Source organism: Euphorbia lathyris, chromosome 3 (assembly GCF_963576675.1).
Source record: "Euphorbia lathyris chromosome 3, ddEupLath1.1, whole genome shotgun sequence".
NCBI lineage: Eukaryota > Viridiplantae > Streptophyta > Magnoliopsida > Malpighiales > Euphorbiaceae > Euphorbia > Euphorbia lathyris.
In genome coordinates, this window is record NC_088912.1 from 12,994,164 (window position 1) to 13,013,885 (window position 19,722).

The 19,722-nt window shown below is 34.4% G+C and overlaps 1 protein-coding gene, 1 long non-coding RNA gene and 1 other non-coding gene across 3 annotated transcripts; all 3 read right to left on the bottom strand.

Moving 5' to 3' along the window:
- Nucleotides 1–2,129: 2,129 nt before the first annotated feature.
- Nucleotides 2,130–8,346, bottom strand: LOC136222189 (uncharacterized). The gene is made up of 3 exons (XR_010685528.1): nt 8,087–8,346; nt 7,479–7,594; nt 2,130–2,187 (listed from the first exon to the last, which is right to left on the bottom strand). It is a non-coding gene; the product is annotated as an uncharacterized lncRNA (long non-coding RNA).
- LOC136225203 (small nucleolar RNA R71) lies at nt 3,275–3,379 on the bottom strand. Its single transcript, XR_010686930.1, has one exon. It is a non-coding gene; the product is annotated as a small nucleolar RNA R71 (small nucleolar RNA).
- Nucleotides 8,347–10,212: 1,866 nt separating the features above from the next.
- Nucleotides 10,213–12,765, bottom strand: LOC136224039 (uncharacterized). Its single transcript, XM_066012253.1, has 4 exons — nt 12,624–12,765; nt 11,599–12,516; nt 11,338–11,526; nt 10,213–10,660 (listed from the first exon to the last, which is right to left on the bottom strand). Exons 1-3 carry the CDS (start codon nt 12,762–12,764, stop codon nt 11,449–11,451), a joined length of 1,137 nt encoding a protein of 378 aa, XP_065868325.1. The 5' UTR covers nt 12,765; the 3' UTR covers nt 10,213–10,660; nt 11,338–11,448.
- Nucleotides 12,766–19,722: the final 6,957 nt, after the last annotated feature.

The window sequence follows — 19,722 nt, forward strand, 5'->3', positions numbered from 1 at the left end:
AAAATTGTAATAAGTTATTTTTTTAAATAATCTTTTTTTTTTGTAAATTTAAATAATTTTAAAACAAAAAATTATTATCATTATATACAAACGATATATAATTAAAAAAATGTTAAATTTTTGTACAAAAATTTAATAGGTCGGCGCAACTCTCGAAAACAATACTAGTATATAATAAAATGTTTCGTATATGGAAATCCCAACACATATATGTCTAACCTTAACAGATAAAGATTATAGTTTATAAAAAAAAAACACACAAAGATTATTGGACAAAAATATCCTTCCAAAACTTGTATATAAACAAACAGATTCCTATACAGAAACCCTACCTTTCCCAAATCTCATATAAATACTCGTTCTTTATAGCCTTCCAGTCCTAAGGTCTTCCTTGGGTTCATGTAGCAGTTAAGACCTACAAGGTGTGGCCGGTGTAGATTCTGAAGGAGCCATTGGTTTTGGACTTCGTTCTTTTGACTTCTTTTTGAGTGAGTTCTTCCTGTAAACTTGTATCTTTGCTTAGAGAGAGAAATATAGGGAGGTATGTAAGTATAAGGATATTGAGTTCCTTTTCTAAATGAAAAGAAAATTTAAACAGATCCATAATGATAGGGAAAAATAGCAATTGATCTAGACATCCAATGATTTTAACTTAGTTTTGTGCAGGGAAAACCATGGGGAAGAAACATGAAGAAAATCAATGTCAAGATGTGAATGCTTTGACAGATTCTCTACCAGTGATTGCAGAATGTGGCCGGCAAAAGCAGCATCAGAAAATGATAAGAACTTGCAACTATGATGAGGTTTTGAATTGCTAAATTCTTTTTTATGTTACATGTTCTTCCTGGTGAAACATGCATTTTTATTTACTAAATTATTCATATGTTTTTATTTTTATTTTAGGTAAATCATAATTTTGCAAATTAACTTCAATATATGAATTCTTCGCCAACATATATGTGTACATTTTTCTAACAACTTGGATAAAGTAGTCTTCATTCATCTTTGGGAATTTAGACAAAGAATTGGTGTAGTAATCAATTAGTAATTATACACTTGCATACATAGAGTTTTGAAATTTGTTTTTGAAAGATATACACTTGAAAATTTACTAAATGATTCCAATGTTTTTGTTTTTATTTTAGGTTAATCCTAATTCTACAAATTAACTTCAATATATGAATTCTTCGCCAGCATATATATGTACAGTTTTTTTAACAACTAACTTGGGTAAAGTAGTTTTCATCAATCTTTTAGAATTTAGAGAAAGAATTGGTGTAATATTAAAGAATCATTTTAACTAATTTTGCTCAGTGAATAAACTCGTTCATAATGCATTAAGGGTCAATATGCCCCTAAAGATGGTAGTAGCCGAATTCTAGATAAAATTTGGTAATGTATCTAGGGTTAACATGTCCCTTAAAGGGATGATATTATTTGTGGACCAGAAGTGGCAACTTTGATATTACTGCTTTTTCTTAACCTAATATTTATATTCCTCAATTAATATGCAGGGACTCACTAAAGAGCTTGCAATAAAGAAAATACTTTATGCAATGAACAGTGATGAAAATTCCTCAAAATTTTCAATATGGATTGGGGATGACGGATGCTATGAAGACAATCTCGAAAGCATATGGAAAACAGCTTAGAGTATGTTATATTCTTCAGCTCTTGAGATTTTTTCATGTACAGTTGGACAAAAACCAAGCAAGGCTATCTACTATCTAAATGATACTGCTAATGTACTGCCATTAATTGCTTCAAAGTTTGGTAACTCTTTCATGTTCGAAACTCAGGTGCAATACATAAGAAAAGTTTTTGTTTATTGAAAACTAAAAGCTAAATATTTTTTATGGAATTTTATTTGGGTTAATAAATGTAGCGTTAACCGAAAAATAAAATGTAAGAACTGATGTTCAAACTTGGAACTCTCGTATTATCTTTAGAATCCTTCTTCAAATTTGAAATTAATTGCCTTCTCATTTGTCTCCTACAAATTCGTCCAATCCGAATCAGGAAAGCAATCCTATTCGGAGCAGGAAACTGTCAGCCTGTAACTGCCTTAGTCTTGTGCAAGACTAACTCCGACTCAGACCAATTTTCGCCCAATCAGCTCCGGATCACGACCCGACATCAACTCGATCCAAATTAGGCCCAATTTACCTTCCTCAAGTCACCATTGGCCTGTAGAGATGAAGATACCAAAAACAAACAATAAAACCCGCAAAAATGACAAAACAACAATTATAAAGCACAAAAGCGGGATTATTTATTATCGAATTATGCACTTATCAACCATCTATATTCCGAAGATTTAGCGAGAAGATTAAGTAGCGGATTCAACCCCGGAGCCTGACAAACTCTAACAAGGTTTGAGGAAGGATTGATAACCTGGACTCACTAAGTCCTCTTTAATGCGTCCATGCTTTTTATTCTTTGTAAACTTGTATCAAATTCACACTTCATCTAATAAAGTTCATTCAATTCAATATAATTTTATGTAGCACTTTGGTAAATGATCCGAAGTTAGTTCTGGGGTTTTCATTAAAACGTAGTTAAATTCAATATCTTTACAAGAAAACTTTGTTGAACACTTAGGCAAATTCATTCTTAACGACGATATGATCGTTAAGTCGGCTTATCGGAAATAAGTATTAATTTGGTTAAGGTAGCAATCTTGACCGACCGTACGTAGGAAGATTTTCTATAAGTGAAACCGTGCACTTGCGAAAATGGCTCAACACAGTCAATGTCAATGTATTTGGTCCGTTCATGGAAGACAGGGTTCTGAGCGATATGCATGGTGGAGGTGTTGTCAAAGAAGAGAAGAGACACTTAGAAATAATAGAAAAAACAAGAAAGAAAAAGAAAAAGAAAATTTCGAGCCAGAAAATATGGCAGATCCACCAACGCTCATGGATTACGCTAGGCCAGGAGTGGCCAGTGTAACCACTAGTATAGTTAGACCCAGAATAAACGCAAACCAATTTGAAATTAAGCCAGCTTTGCTTAATATGTTGCAAAATAATGTAACATTTTATGGGTTACCTAACAAAAATCCTAACACCCATTTGAGAAATTTCTTAGAAATTTGTGACACTTTCAAAATACCAGATGTTACTGCCGAAGCAATCAAACTTTGACTCTTTCCTTTCACTTTGAAGGATAGAGCCAAAGATTGGTTAACTTCTATGCGAGGCGCAACATTTGCAACTTGGGAACAATTAGCCCAAGCGTTTTTATCAAAATATTTCCCTTTGGCAAAAACCGCAGTCATAAAAGAGTTAACATCTTTTTCTCAAAATGACAATGAAACTCTTTATGAGGCTTGGGAACGTTTTAAGGAACTTCAACGTTTATGCCCACACAACCAATTACCCGATGCACTTTTAATACGAACTTTTTACAATGGGATAAATCCTACAACTAGAGGTTCATTAGATGCTATGTCGGGAGAGTTATTCATGAAAAAGACATCCAACCAAGCAAGAGAACTTTTGAAGGAAATGACAATCAACAGTAGTATGTGGCCCGCAGAACATGGACACATACCGGTGGTGAAACCATCATCTTCAACCACATCATCCATTAAAGGTATAGTGAATCTCGATCCAGTTGCGATGTTACGAGCCCAATTTTCTGCCTTGTCGCACAAAATTGATAGGTTTGGCACCGTGCGATATCAATGGTAACCCAATTCCAACAGATGTGGATTACGAAGGTATGAGTGAGATTGAATAGGTAAATTTTGTCCAATGGAAAAACCAAACTAATAATCCTTATTCTAGAGATACTATTAGCACTTTATCTTCTAAAATCGACATATTTATAAACGCTATCGATGGAAAAGTAAGTAACCACGACGATGGTTTTAAAGGGATCGAGAATAAATCCGATCAACTTATTAAAAACCACTCATCTAGCATCCATAATTTGGAGGTTCAAATTGGACAGATTGCTAAATAAATTCCATCCCGAAAAGAGGGAAGTCTTCCCAGCCATACGGAAGAAAATCCGAAAGAGCATGTAAAGGCTCCCACAATTCACCGTCATCTCAATCTGTCTTTACTGCTTTGTCTTCCGCCGTTTGGCATCATAGATTAGGACATCTAGGGCCTCCTGTTTTGAACACCCTGGTCAATAAAAATTTGATTTCTTGTAATAAAGTTAAGGTTGATTCTGTTTGTTCTTCTTGTATTAATGGAAAACAAGTAAAATTACCTTTTTGGTCCTCGAACAATTTTGCGTGTATGCCCTTTGATTTAATTCATAGTGATATCTGGACATCACCCGTCCTTAGCTCAGGTTGTCATCGGTTTTATGTATTATTTCTCGACTCTTACACCAATTTTTTATGGACCTTTCCGCTAGCTCACAAATCACAAGTCTATTCTGTTTTTCTTATCTTTCGGTCCTATGTCAGAACTCAATTTGAAAGAGAAATTAAAGTTTTTCAGTGTGACAATGGGGGTGAATTCAATAATAATTCTTTCAAACAATTTTGTCAAACTAACGACATGCAATTCTGGTTCTCATGTCCGTACACCTCACCCCAAAATGGAAAATCAGAACGCACCATTCGCACCATTAATAATCTGATTAGAACAGTCATGCATCATGCTTCCATCCCTATTAAATTCTGGCACCACGGTCTCGAATTAGCAACCTATCTTCTCAATATATATCCTCATAAAGTTCTAGGATATCAATCACCAACTAAAATTCTATATCACCAGGAACCTAGTTACTCTCACTTGCGCGTCTTCGGATGCCTTTGCTTCCCTCTAATTCCATCCCAAACTCGAAATAAGCTTGAATCCCGTTCTTATCTATGTGTATTTTTAGGGTATCCATCCAATCATAGGGGTTATAAGTGTCTGGACACGTCTAAAAATAAAATAATCATCTCCCGACATGTTGTCTTTGACGAATCGACCTTTCCGTTTTCCACCGCCCCAAAAAGTTGCGATCCTTCCCCTCCAATTCCTCCCGCGTCGGACAACAACTTCCTACCCGCTGTCCATTTTCGCAGTCCCTCACCTCGTCGCCCCTCCATCAGCCCCGAGTCAGTCGTATCTCCACGATCTGTCGCGTCATTATCTCCTGTTGCGTCGAACCGATCCCCATCGTCTACCCCTATATCCAGTCGCGCTAATCAGTCTGTGTCATCTGCTGTTCCATCGAGTCTCACCACTCCGTCACCGTCATCTCCGGTCTCGTCAATACTCTCAGTCCATCCGAGTCGTCGTCTGCGCGCACATCGCAAATACAAACCTCAGAGTCCGTATCATCTTCCACATCCTCCTCTACTGCACCACAAACACATTCTGATATCTCTGTCATTTCTCCTCAATTACAGGTTCCTAATACTCACAAAATGACCACAAGGGCCCAACATGGAATCCACAAACCCCGTCGAATGTTAAATCTCTCCGTCTTAATAAATTCTCCCATATCTCCTATTCCTAAAACACCTTCCCTTGCATTAAGTGATCCAAACTGGATACAAGACATGACTGATGAATTTGAGGCTCTTATTCAAAATAAGACGTGGGTACTTGTACCCCGTCCAAAATGTGCTAATATTATTCATAGTTGGTGGATTTTCAGGCACAAAACAAAGTCAGATGGCTCCTTTGAGCGATATAAAGCAAGATTGGTTGGAAATGGTTCAGGACAGTTACCAGGGATTGATTGTGGTGAAACATTTAGCCCTGTGGTTAAACCAGCTACCATTCGTGCTGTCCTCAGCATAGGTCTGTCTAAAAATTGGAAAATTCGGCAATTAGACGTCAAAAATGCATTCTTGCATGGGGACCTTCATGAAACAGTATACATGCATCAACCATTGGGTTTTCGGGATCCCAGGTATCCTGATCATGTCTGTCTGCTACAAAAATCCTTGTACGGCCTTAAACAGGCACCTCGGGCCTGGTATCAGCGGTTTGCTAATTTTGTCATCAAAATCGGTTTCTCCAATAGCATCTCTGACAGCTCTCTATTTGTCTACAAACAAGGCTCTGACATGGCCTACCTTCTTCTGTATGTTGATGATATAGTGCTAATAACCTCTTCTGACACACTTCAGGCTTCCATAATGTCCCAATTGAGTTCCGAATTTGCAATGAAAGACTTGGGGCCCCTACATTACTTCTTAGGAATATCAATAACTCACTCTCCCGGGTCTCTCTTCCTATCTCAGCGAAAGTATGCTTCCGAAATTATTGAAAAAGCCGGACTCAGCTCCTGCAATTCGGCTACCACTCCGGTGGACACCAAGCAAAAGCTCAGTATCTCTTCTGGTTCTGCTTACCATGACCCTACTGAATACAGAAGATTGGCTGGTGCACTTCAGTATCTTACTCTTATCCGACCCGACATCTCATACGCGGTTCAACAAGTCTGCCTGTTCATGCACAACCCCAAAACAACACACATGGCTGCCCTTAAACGCATTCTCAGGTATGTTCAAGGCACTATTGAGTTTGGGCTCACACTCCTAGCATCTCTTCTCAGTCAATTGGTTTCATATACAGATGCCGATTGGGCAGGCTGTCCCGACACTCGCCGATCAACAGCAGGCTACTGTGTATTCTTAGGAGACAATCTAGTCTCGTGGTCCGCAAAGAGACAGCCAACGCTGTCCCGTTCCAGCGCAGAGGCCGAATATCGCGGCGTTGCCAATGTTGTGTCTGAGACATGCTGGATCCGCAATCTCCTATTAGAACTTGGCTGTCCAATTCAGAAATCCTCACTAGTGTACTGTGACAACATCATCGCAGTCTATCTGACAGGCAACCCGGTTCAACACCACTGCACTAAGCATGTGGAAATGGATATTCACTTTGTCCGAGAACGAGTTGCCAAAGGAGAGGTCCGTGTTCTTCACGTGTCTTCTCGTTATCAAATCGTTGACATCTTCACCAAAGGTCTACCGTTGACACTGTTTGAAGATTTTCAAAATAGTCTCAATGTTCGCCCTCCGAACCTTACGACTACGGGGGTGTATTAGACTATGTATTTAGTTATTATTCTCTGTATTATTTATCTCTAGCCTAGAATATAGGATAAGTTGTTGACTATAGTTGTTCACCTAGAGTGAACTGTATTCTGTATAAATACTGAACTTCACATCAATAACAATCACTGAGAATCATATTGTTACAATCCAGAGACAATTCCAAAAGAATATGCCTATAAAATAACTCTGCTATTTATCAAAAGAGTTGATGAATTTTATTCTTTCGTTAATTCCCCAAAAGATTGCAACATCTAATCAGTTCCATCATCCACTTCATCAATAGTCTTATCAAGTTTTGGTGCTTTAACAGAACTTCATCAAAGTTTCAACAGTTAAAGTAAATATGCATTGACATATGTAAAGAAATGAAATACTTGGTTCATTCATTAGCAGTGTAAAGAAATATGACATTTCTAAGAGATAGAAGCATATTTGCAAAAGACCATAGCTTTACCAAAAAGTGAATACTCATTATCAATTCTTCACAAAACATGTCATCACCAGAGAAACAATTTATTGGATCTATGTCTAAGCACTTCTAGATAGAAAGGAGGCGAGGTTTCCTCTTTCCTGCAATGTTGAAGTAGATAAAAATCAATAACTGGGAACCTATTATTAAGAAAATAAATATGTCATACTAGAAATTGAGCTTGTTTAAAGCTTTCTACTACATGTTCTTATTAAATACGTAAAAATAAATAAATAGCTTTGCTCTTTGGTGTTTTCCTTGCACTTTTATCTTTTTGCTCTTCTTGAACTGATTGAAAGAGTTTTGGTTTTATGACATAAATATAAAATTCAATCATAGATACATCTATTGTTACTCAACAAAAATAATCAAAATAAATCAGAATGCCAGAACAAAATCTACAGTAAATTTCCTACCACACTATAACTCATACATGGTAAAGTGAATAGCAGAGAACCAAAATCCAGTTGCAGCTACTATATCGAATACACCAAGAATCGAAAATCAAAAGCTAACAACATGAAAAAATCCCGTTCAAAATTAAAAGCCCCAAACTCATTCTGAAATTTAGCAAATCTAAAAAGCTAACTTACCTAACATACAGAAGTATATAGCTCCTAGTTCTTCCTTTCAGAGTAATACAATCTGTCCGAGTAATTATCAGATGACTTTGAGTAATCCGTCTGAGTAATAGAAAGGATATTAATGTAGAGAGAGAGAGAGAGAGAGATAGAGAGGGGTGAGGGAGTGGTGACTGATCGAGAAAGAAAGGGAAGAAGAGGAGATGGATCTCGAGGGAAAGAGATAAGAGTTAGGTTACAATCGAGAGAGAAAAGGGAGAGAGAAATTAGGGTTCTGAAAATCTCAAAACAAAAAATGGGGGGAGAATAGAAATAATTCCCGCTTAAGTGATTGGGTATGCCCACCTAATAAAAAAAGTTATATATTTATTATTATTATTTTAATTACCAGCGGAATTCCGTCGGTATGTTAAAATTCCGCTGGTAAGATTACAATTCAGTAGCGAAACCTTAGTTCCGCTACTATTTCGCCTCTGATCAACAGCGGATACAAATCCGCTGCTATTCCTCTAGTGATTACTAGCGGAATTTATTCGGTCGGTGATTTTCGCTGGTAAAACACATTTTTCTTATAGTGTCAATTTCAATCAACAGCTTATATTAAAGAAACAGGTCCTCTCTTGTTTTTGGAAAACAAGAGAGGATTGGGATCCAATATTATTACATATGTTGCCTATTGCCACTTGTAATTGTTCTAAAATTTGAAAAACACCCTTGGTCACGTGTGAAAATTCTCCCTAAGTATCAAGAGGAAAATACAAAATATAGAAATAAGTAGGAACTTTGAAAGTTCATAGGGCAGTTGATATTATATTGTAGAATGTATGAAATTGATTTAATTTATCGATAAACTTCTTTGGAAGATCCTGGGTAACAGTTAAATAACAGTGATTTGATTTCCAAAAAGATGGTAAAGAAAAGAAGTCAATTCAGCTATATTTATGTAGCTGAGTTACTACCTGTTCAATTTTTCACCGAGTTTCAATGTTTTAATCTAAATTTTAGTTTCATTTATGAAACTTTGAACATTGCAATTAATAAAAAAATTAGTGAAGTTAAAGTCTTCAAAATCTTTTTTAAAAAATCTTTAAAATATTGGTTTAACAATAATTTAACAAAAAGAATGAGTCTATTTTCTTAAAGGATAAAAGTAAATTTAGTCCTTACAATTTAAAAAAATTGTAGATTTTGCTTTAACGTATTACATGTTGCAAATTTAACTTTAACTTTTTCAAGTAAAATCAAATTTAGCCCTATGTTGTAAAAAAAATAGAAAAACTGGTTTGACTGATATTTAACTGCAACTTCAAACATTGAAAGTATTAATTATGTCCAAAATATTTAATTTATTTAATGTATTTCAGGTGCGATTCAAAAAATTGGAAATCACCAAGAAACAAATCCGACAAGAGCATTATTGTAACGCAATCCATTGAATGATGATGTGGATGTCCAATTAAATTTAATTAAACGTGAAAAAAATACATTATCTTTGGTACAAGTTAGACAAAAAAAATCAAAGATTTCACTGAATTTATAAATATTAATTTCCAATTATATTATTAAATCATAAAAAATTATGAAATCTTTTTTTACAACCAACTAATATTCAATTGGTGCATATTATATGTATTTAATAATAATGCTTGAAATTGACCCAAGTTGTCAACATTAAACGTAAAATTACTCTTCTCTGCCAATGTTAGGGATGAAATTGCACTATTTTAGATGTTATGGGTAAAATTGCTCCTAGTTGTAAACGTTAAAGGTATCTTTTTGCAACTTATCCTTATAATAAAAAGATAAGAGACATTATCATTTGCTAACATTTTGTATATGCATATGTGAAATTTAATATATTTTGATAGAAAAGTAACTAATTTGTTAAATTTTAATACATGACACAATTTTTAACATGTGAAATCTGCACGTAACAATTAATTTATTTTTTTCAGACACGAGGACCGTTTAGTTCAGCCATGATTGTTGTTGGAGCCGTTAAATCATGTTTTTAGCTAGTCGGTAAGTTTGAAATTTTTTTAGGTATAAGGTTCAAAAATACCATTAAGGTAGACAGCCAAGAGCAATAATACCCCTAAAGTCTAAAATGGTACAATTAAGCACCCATGGTTAACCTATTGGTTCAATTTTATCCATACTAACAAATCTTAATTTACACTGTTAAAGTTTCTGTTAAATTCCATCCATTTAAAATTAACTAAATGTCAATTATACCCCAACCTCTTCATCTATAGAAAATGTCAATTCCAATATGGATTTCCTTGTCTTTCTTCTTGCCAATGCAGAGTTCTTTCTCTTCATGAAGTTGTTTACTTGTCATTGCTTTCTTGACTTTCCATTGCAACTTGGGAGGTTGAAATGGCAAATCGGATGGCTGTGAAACTTCAGAATCATTTGCAATGAAACTAATACTCCTTATTCCAATAGGTGGCTTAAACGGCTTCATCTTTTTCTGCTTCAACTGTCTTTCATTTGAATAGGGAATGTGACTACTGGATCAGAATTGTGCAAGCCTTCTATATCCTCAACCCCATCAAATAATAAAGTCTCACCAGTGTTTCCAGGCTGCAAGTTTTACAAAGATGCACAAAAATATTATTCCAGTTGAAAAAAACTGCTGCAGTAGCAATCATAAAAATGACAGAAAAAAACTGGATAAAAAAAGCTCCTGCAGTAGTTATACCACTTTTTTACATATATAAGAATCCATGAATTTTTCTACAGATATGAAAAGCCATGTAACTTCTTTAACTATAGAATATTTAACACCTTGACACATGAAACCTCATTAGTAATAGACGTTTTTGAACATAAGGATTGTGTCTCACTTAAGTTATGAAAGTTGCACGAGCTAAGACAATAGCTAGCTTTCCTATATAATCAGAACTTTCCACAAAGTAAATTTCTTCAAATTAATATCTCAATCATCACTTTTCACTATTGTTCGACAGATTGCAGCATGTTCCATTAACATTGAAACTTCTTTTCCACAAATTTTATTTCACAGCAACTCAATATGCACTAATTATACTGTTATCCACTAATTGCATTTCCGAAGAACCCAATATCAACTAATTATATCTATTATCTAGTAATTGCATTTCCCAACAACCCAATATGCACTAATTATATATCCACAATCTTATTTCACAGCAACACAATAAAAACTATATACACCACCACACCAAGATTTAAATAATAGCTTTATAATATATAAATTTAAAACATGTAGAAATACTTACATTTAATGTGGCAGTTCCTGAATTTTCATCATAAAAGTACCCAATTCCAACTTCTCTAACTTGAGTCCTAGGCTTTATCCAAGAGGGATGACCACTTGATATACCTTGATCTCATTTTCTTTTGTGATGTTGATGGATATTACTGTCATTCTCTTCATTCAAGTGAGCATACTTTTCCCCTTGCGGAGCCTGAGACATTTAAAAGTAAAAAATAACAATTCTGTTATCACGTGAACAAAAGTAAAAAAAAATACTAATTACCTTGCAATATGTTCTCTTATGGCCTGTTTGTCCACAATTACTGTATTTTTTAATCTGACCCTTCCTTGATAGTCTAGTTCCAGTCCTCTCCCCTACATTACCTTCACTAGCTTCCCTTATCCTTTTTTTCTTTGGTCTGCCAGGCATTCTCGTAATCTTTGGAGGTTCAATAGGTTCAAAATCCTCCATTCTCCAAAAACGTTTCCCTTTTACTGGTTGCATTTTGTACTTGTATGTCATCATGTATCTCAATTTAGAATAATACAAGTCTATTTGCTTCACAGGATTTATTTTAGCATGATACATAGCACATATGGCATGAGGGTAGGGTATTCCACTTAATTGCCATGCCCTACATGTGCACTGTCTCTCAAGTAAAATTACACAGTGCCTATCAGTCCCATGTGTGACTTCATACCCTTTTTCCCCATTAAACACAACTCGACAATACCTGGCTATCGAATGATTTAGCATGAATTCCTCCATACTAGTTGGTGAATAGTCACCACTCCAACTTGTAGCCTTCTTTTCATTTTCATGCAACCTATTCATGATCATCACTCTCAGTTCTTCTAACATCCTCAAAATTGGTCTTGATCTCTGTTCCAGAATCCAACTATTGAAGCTCTTGGTCATATTATTATCCACCATGGGATCTTTACACCTATCAGTGAAATAAGCCCTACACCAATGTTGAGGAGGATACTTTAACAAGTATTCTGCTGCTTTTTTATTCACATCTGCCAAGGTCTTCAAGTTGTCCTTGAACTCTTCTTCATATGTACTCCATGCACAACTCCAAAAGTGTTTTTGTAGCTCTAGTCCTTTAAACTTGATCCCCCAATTGGATAGAACATGTCTTGCACACCATCTAAGTTCTGCCCTCGGGAGTAGCATACTTACAGCAGGGGGCAATCCCTACATACATGAAAAAGAGACAAACATGATTAATAATTAAATTACTTACCTTCTGCATATTTAATTGTATAAAGAGACAAACATAATCAATAAATTCAATTACTTACCTTCTGCATATCAGACATCAGTGTTACATTAGCCCCATCTTGCAGCTTCAGATCTTCTATCAAGTGAGACAAGAACCATTCCCAATTTGCCTTGGTCTCTTTTTCGACAACAGCCCATGCTACTGGGTAGATTTGATCCATTGCATCGTGTCCCACAGCCACAAGTAGTTACCCTTTGCATATATCTTTTAAAAAACAACCATCAAGGCCAATTATTGGCCTACATCCATCCATCCATCCTTTTCTACACGCATCAAAGCATAGATATAATCGACAAAATATTCTTTTGCCAATTCTGAGACCTTCTTTTGAAAACTGTAAATCAAATGTGCTACCTGGATTACTTGTAATCAACTCATTCACATATGCTTCCAAACATGAGTACTCTTCCTTATATCCCCCATCCAACTCTTGAATGATCGCCCTCTTAGCTCTTTTGCACATACTAGGTGTCACTTCTAGTTCTAATGCTTCCTTTGCATGATCCTTCATATCTTTAATTGAATACTCAGGTTTTTCCCTAATTTTTTCCTTAAAATATTCAGCTAAAAACAATTTTGTGGCTCTGGGGTTAGTATATTGTCGAGTGCATTCATGACTTGGGACAAATGTCCTAACCACAAATTCATCACAATTACCATCTTTAACAGCATATAATTTAAAAGAACAAGTAGGTTCGCTGTGGTACCTAACTCTATTTTATCACTCTTGATCACTTTTAATGGACATCCCTCTTGAACTGAATATTTGGAGACAGCCAATCGAAAGGCCTTAGCATTTGCAAATGTTTGACCAAGTTCGAAAGTGAATTTCTTATTGAAACAAAGCCTTTTAATAACTGCTTCATTTCCCATCAGATTATTTATAACACCAGCTTCATCAGACTCGTACTTCTCATTATCATAATCTTCTTCATTATCATCACTGCCCTCACTACCACCGTGTCCTTCATATGCTTCCCGTATCTCAATAGAATTCCATTCTGCTCTATATTCAGTATGAATTTCAATATTTCCATCCACTTGGCTTGCTTCTGTTTCATCCAATTCGTCTAACATAGGAGCTGCACTTGATTGTGTAAATATTTCAACAATCTCATCGTTTGTTCTGTTATCCCAATTTGATTTCACATGACTATTAGGCTGTATGCTTTTCTCATGCTCATAAAATGGAATATCATTCACCTCAAATGGATAGATATGTACTTCAGTTCCTCTGCCTTCTGTAACATGACCCATAATTGATCTTATGTGTTTATCACCTTCAACTAACATTAAGCCATCATACAAAGACTTCCCCAACTCTAAGTAATATAGATGTTGAATGTCCTTACACCCTAAATCATCAATGTATCTGTCTTTGATGTCTTTATAGCTGAGAAAATCTATGTCAAACTTGAATTCAATATCCACATTACCACCAATGTACTGCCTTGAGGGCATTAGTATCCACTTGCCACCAAAGTGCAAATATAAATCACAGCAAGTTGTCATTCTACAAATTATGAATAATAAAATTAATTTTTGAGCCAATAATCTACATATGCACTAAAGTAGGCTCAAATAAGAATTTTCATCAGGTCCAAATGAAGTTAAATGCATTTCAACTAAATGCTAATAACACCTTGAGAGGAAACATGGTGCACAAATGGCTTATATATGTAAAATTGGTACCACTAACTATCTTTACAAACAAAGTAACCATTAAAAAATGTGAACAAAGACAACTCACTAAAAGATAACCACACTATTGGACTCATTCTAGTAATATCACACATCTGAGTAAAGTAAATAACATATATAGAGATAAAGGACTCACTTCTATGCTAATCTTTTTTATCCGAGATAAAAAAAATGTTATTATACTCAACCTAAATCCTTGCACATAAGAAAAAAAAAAGTTAAGAAAGTTACCTTTGTTCTTACTTGGTGGCTGCATAAATAAAAAAAATAAGAATGCTTGAGTTCCTTTCAGTTCAATATCATCATTTAGGATCCAGAAATACTTGGTATTATATAGATAGAGGTCTTTTTTCCAGCAAAAATCAAAGTGAATGGTAGGAAAAAAGAACCGAATCAAAATGAACTGAAAAAACCAAGAAGTGAAATAAACTATATTGGGGTTCCTGGGTTTTTCGATTAATAGATTTGGGTGAAAATTTTAGATTTGTGAATTCTATGGCTTTACACTTAATCACATTAGTTCAATCTTCATGGAGATTCAAGAAAGAAGAAGCATATTCATACCTCAGATGAACCTGGATGCTTGAATCAACGAAGTACATTCAAAATCCATCGCTTAACACAGAAGATGAAATGGTGGGGGTACAATTGACATTTAATTAATTTATATCCCTGTGAGTTGGCAAACGGCAATTACTATAAGTAACAGTGTAAATTAAGATTTGTTAGTATGGGTAAAATTGAACCAATAGGTTAACCATGAGTCCTTAATTGTACCATTTTAGACCTTAAGGGTATTATTGCTCTTGGCTGTCTACCTTAAGGGTATTTTTGAACCCTATCCCTTTTTTTCATTAAGGAGTATTATTAGGAGGAAATAAACAAATTTAGTAGCTAAGAAATGACGTGATCAATTATTATTATTAGCTAACAAATGACGGGCCCATCCAGTCCATGTATCTCTACATTCTCTTAGGGGAGGCTATAGGCACAAGGGTAGCATGGTAATTTTGATGTATATTGCTAGTAACTGTTAACTTAAACACGTGTGCTTTAAGATGTCACTTTTGGCTTTTTCGCATGAAAACCCAGTTGCATTTATTCGATGGGCAGAAATGTCCATTTTACCCTTCATTCTCATTAATTTTAAATTTTAAAGATTGAATTTATTTCCTGGTTGCAATTAGAATACATATAAAAAAATTAATAGAATAAGGTTTAAATCACTGAAAAGAGATCTAATTTATGTGTAGCTCTCTGTATTTCTCTAAAAAACACAATATATGTGCAGCTCTCTGTACATTTAAAAAATCATATTTACCTCCAGATTTGTTTAAAATGATATATTAACTCCCTGAAATCCATCTAAGTAAGGAGATATTTAAAGAAAAGTTAAAATGTGCACACTTTAAGAAATTTGAAAAGGGCAATGTGGATCACTCTAAGAAAATTTAGGTATCTAATAGGTGCCTTTGATAGAGTTAATGTGTCACTGTAAACATGTTCATGAAGTAAATATGGAAGATTTCAAATTATATGTGGCAATTGAGTTTTTCGGAGAAGTACAAAGAGGCAAAAAATATATGTTAAGGTATATAATAAAGTACGAATTTAGCTATGTAGTTATTAGAGAGAACTTATTCAGATTTGACCTACATAATATCAAATCTTAATGTCCAACTTTTAATAAACAGTGCAATTTCAAATCTCATTATCAAAATGGTTGTATTTTTTTACGGTCAATTTCATGCTTTGACCATCATCTAACCTTTAGTATTCTTGCCACCTAAGGCTTGAAATTATACCTCTTTTAATAATGAAAAACTCATCTTCCATTAAGAAGATTATAAACTTTATCCTCTTGTTGCATTAAGTTTAAGATTGAATTGTTTTATATGTGGTAGATAAATTCACACTCCAGCCGCGCAGGCCCGTCCCTGAACCTGGGCAGGAGGGGCGCCTGCCCAGGGCCCAGGGATGAGAGAGAGCCCAATTACAGTAATGTATAGTACTAAGTCTTTTAAACTATTAGAGTTTGGTCATAGAAGTTATTACCAAGTTGCGACCAAATTTTTTTCTAACAAAAGATAGGTTATTCCTATATAGAGTATTTCTAAAGGTTTTACTGTACTTTGATTAAAAACTTTGTCATCAGATTCTTTCCAAATTAAAAACGTTGGCATTAGATTTAAATTCAAAAAAAAAAATATATAAACATGGGCATCAGTTACCAAATTTTATAATTTATCTCAAATTCTTTCCAAATTTCCTAATAAAAGTATTCGAGACCAGTTCCCTAATTTATATCAGATTCTTTCCATATTTATCTCTCCCACCCATCAATCCTAACAAAATTTTGAATTTATCTCTGTCTTCTTTAATCACACTCCAATTCCAAATAATATTGAACGGTAATATTGTCCTTCATCTTCAGTTTATCTTCAATTCATTTTCTATATAATCAATTTTGTTCTCTAATCAACTCATTGTGAAACTTCCAATTGCTAATAGCATTTTTTTATCTTTGAAAAACTCTATCAGATTCTGATTTACTTGGTCTTCAGAGGCAATTTGTGAGAAACGTATCAAAATCTTTAAATTTCAAAAACTTAGCCCTAAAGCCCGTTAAGTGAGATGGATTTTAGATTTAGTTTTTAATTTTTCTGTTATCATGTTTTGTGTCCTGAAGAGCATAAAATCTATTATAACTATTTTATAATTTATTAAATTTGAGAATTTTGCATCTAGAAATGCTCATAGACAACATTTTGTATAAAAAGTGGGTACTTAACGCAATATAAAATGTTTTTTTCGTATGGAATGTTTTTATTAGATCGTTTGTTAAATGTAACAAAAAAAATGCATTTTTAAGTAATATTCTTTCTAGTGACTCTTTTTTCCTAAAACGTTAGTTTATAAAAATTAATTAGAATAATAGACTTATTATAAAATAAATAAATAATGGAATGAATAAATAAGGGGTAACAATGTTTTTTCTCTAATATCCTTAATTTCTATGCAAATCTCTAAAATCACATGTAATAATAAACTTTTCTACTTTATTTTTTACTTGTACTTATTTGTTAGGGCTCCATTTGATAACTCGTCCCTAGTCCTCCTTGGTGTCACGGGCCAGTGGCCGGGGTCGTGTGGAGCTTACTTATCTCCCCTGAAGTAAGCCAGCCAAGGGAATTAGATTACACTATATGCAATAACCACACGTAGAATATTAGATATAAACCATACGCGGGGAAATATAGTATTATATGTATGATATACTCATATAGGTAACCATCACATTCATACACACACATGGAGAACATATAAGCCATACAAGAATGAACAATACACGGATGATGTTATTCATACATAAGTACCAGTGTTACATCCAAGAGGTCCCATCCCGTAGTAGTAGGGGGCGACTACTAGAGATGGTAGAACGCCGACACTCCCACTATAGTATTTCTTCTACCAAGTTGAGATTTATGGTCAACGACCATTACAATGTTTGAATGCTATACTAGAGTCGCTCTTTCCTCCATTACATAACATGATTACAAGGAGTCCCCCTTACATGCGGCACCTATCTTATTCCATTGTGCTTTTTAGGGTTGCTTTGTTTCAAGCATATAATAAACAAATGGGTTGCGATTAGAAAGAGAGAGGTTTGAGTGGGATCTCACCCATCAAAACCCATTTGGATTAAGAATTTTAGCATAGTAAAAAGGCAAAGAAGAGGAGAATGCCGCCACGCTGTCAGTTCGAAGAGTAATGGTATTCCACGATGAGACTTCTTCCAATTTTTACACTTGATATGAACCTATATATGTTCAGCTTTTATTTTCTTGTTTGTTTAATTTTGATTTGCATACGAGGAAACAGTTAATTCTCATTTCTTTTCTCATTAAGCAACAATGCAGAGAATATGGCCTGATTTCTACCTACTTTCTTTAAAGCAGAAAACTATATTTTGGAAATTAGGAATGCAATTGGACAACCCGTAGTGATGGTTTCACAGATGACTTGTTTTTTTTATCCTGTTTGTCTACTAATCATTTTGTTTATTTTCATCTCACATTTTTATAAGAAAACCCAGCCATGTACCACCACCACTTAAAATTCTACTTACCTGTGTCTAAGTAGTAGATTGAGAAGAAATGCATGTCTTGCTAAGTTTTGATTCTCTTATGCTTGTTTGTTGATATACTAATATAATTTGAAGGGCTCTTATAGGATTACTGTTGTGAAGTTTTAATTTAATTCAGTGATTGTGAATTAGGAATTTTTTAGTCTTTTAGGTAATGAGGTAACGGTTTCAAATTTGTCTCAACTAAGTCTTATAAACAATCAATTTTGTAAATCCTAGTCTAAAAATTCAATAAATTAGAACTACTTTTTTTGCAGGAAAAACAATGGTGAAGAAACTAGAAGAAATTCATGTCAAGATGTAAGTGGAAGATATTCTAGCACTGATTGCAGAATGTGGCCGTCGAAAATGATCCTATAAGCTTGGCTTTTGATCCACGCATTTTACAAGCGGCTTGATCGTAAGCCAGAGCTGCATCTTCGGGTGTCTTTTAAGTACGTAGCCAAACTCTTGCTCCTTTTTTCTTTGGATCTCTAAGTGATTGAAATAGAGAAAAAGAAGAATGCATAATGGAATGTAGATGAACCAAGTCAAAGTGCCGAAGAAGGAAAAATGAGTGAATTAGTAGTTTTATTGTGGTTTTTCTTCACTAACTCCTACTATACACTCGGGGTGCAACCAATCAAAAGAGAAATGCATACCAATTATTGTGCTAAGAAGTTTTTTTGAGAAAATATATAATAAGTACTTAATTGGTTTTGTTTGGAATTGGATTTCTCACATGATTTCATTCATTGGATTTGGGCATTGATAAAATCTAATTGGACATTAATTGAATACGAATGAAATTGTTGTTAAATTAAAAAAGAATAAAATATTAACACACATACATCTAAACCATTAATGAGTTACTACTGCTTAAAGGTAGCAACTCTGCGCTGCTGTCTAGGACAACAGCAGAACATCGTACATAATTTGAGACGTGATTGAGTAGTTTTATTTTTCGTTATTTGTATACAAAATATAAGTATTGCAAGTTGGCCACTTGGCTCATACTTAGAATAGGACTGTTAAGTAACGTGTCTTCTTGTTTGAAGTAGTCTTCGCTAACGTGTCTTCTTATTTGAAGTAGTCTTTGCTGTTAACAATAAGTTCCTAGAAACTAGGAATAAGTTAGAGTTTGATTTGGTCTTTGCTGTAATCACGTTTCTTGTATATGTGGGATACGTTAGTTTCTGTTTTTGGATTCCTGATCACTGTAAAGCTATTTAAAGCTTCCTCAGTTTACATTCTAAATAACAAATACTCTTTGCATTGTGTTGCAATTTGT

Bases quoted from the DNA above. Each gene is read 5' to 3' on its own strand.
- LOC136224039 (XM_066012253.1), bottom strand. From the start codon at position 12,764: ATGGATCAAATCTACCCAGTAGCATGGGCTGTTGTCGAAAAAGAGACC. The intron at 12,517-12,623 runs GTAAGTAATTGA...TCATGTATGTAG, and splicing joins TGATGTCTGATATGCAGAAG to GGATTGCCCCCTGCTGTAAG. The intron at 11,527-11,598 runs GTAATTAGTATT...TAAATGTCTCAG, and splicing joins ATAAGAGAACATATTGCAAG to GCTCCGCAAGGGGAAAAGTA.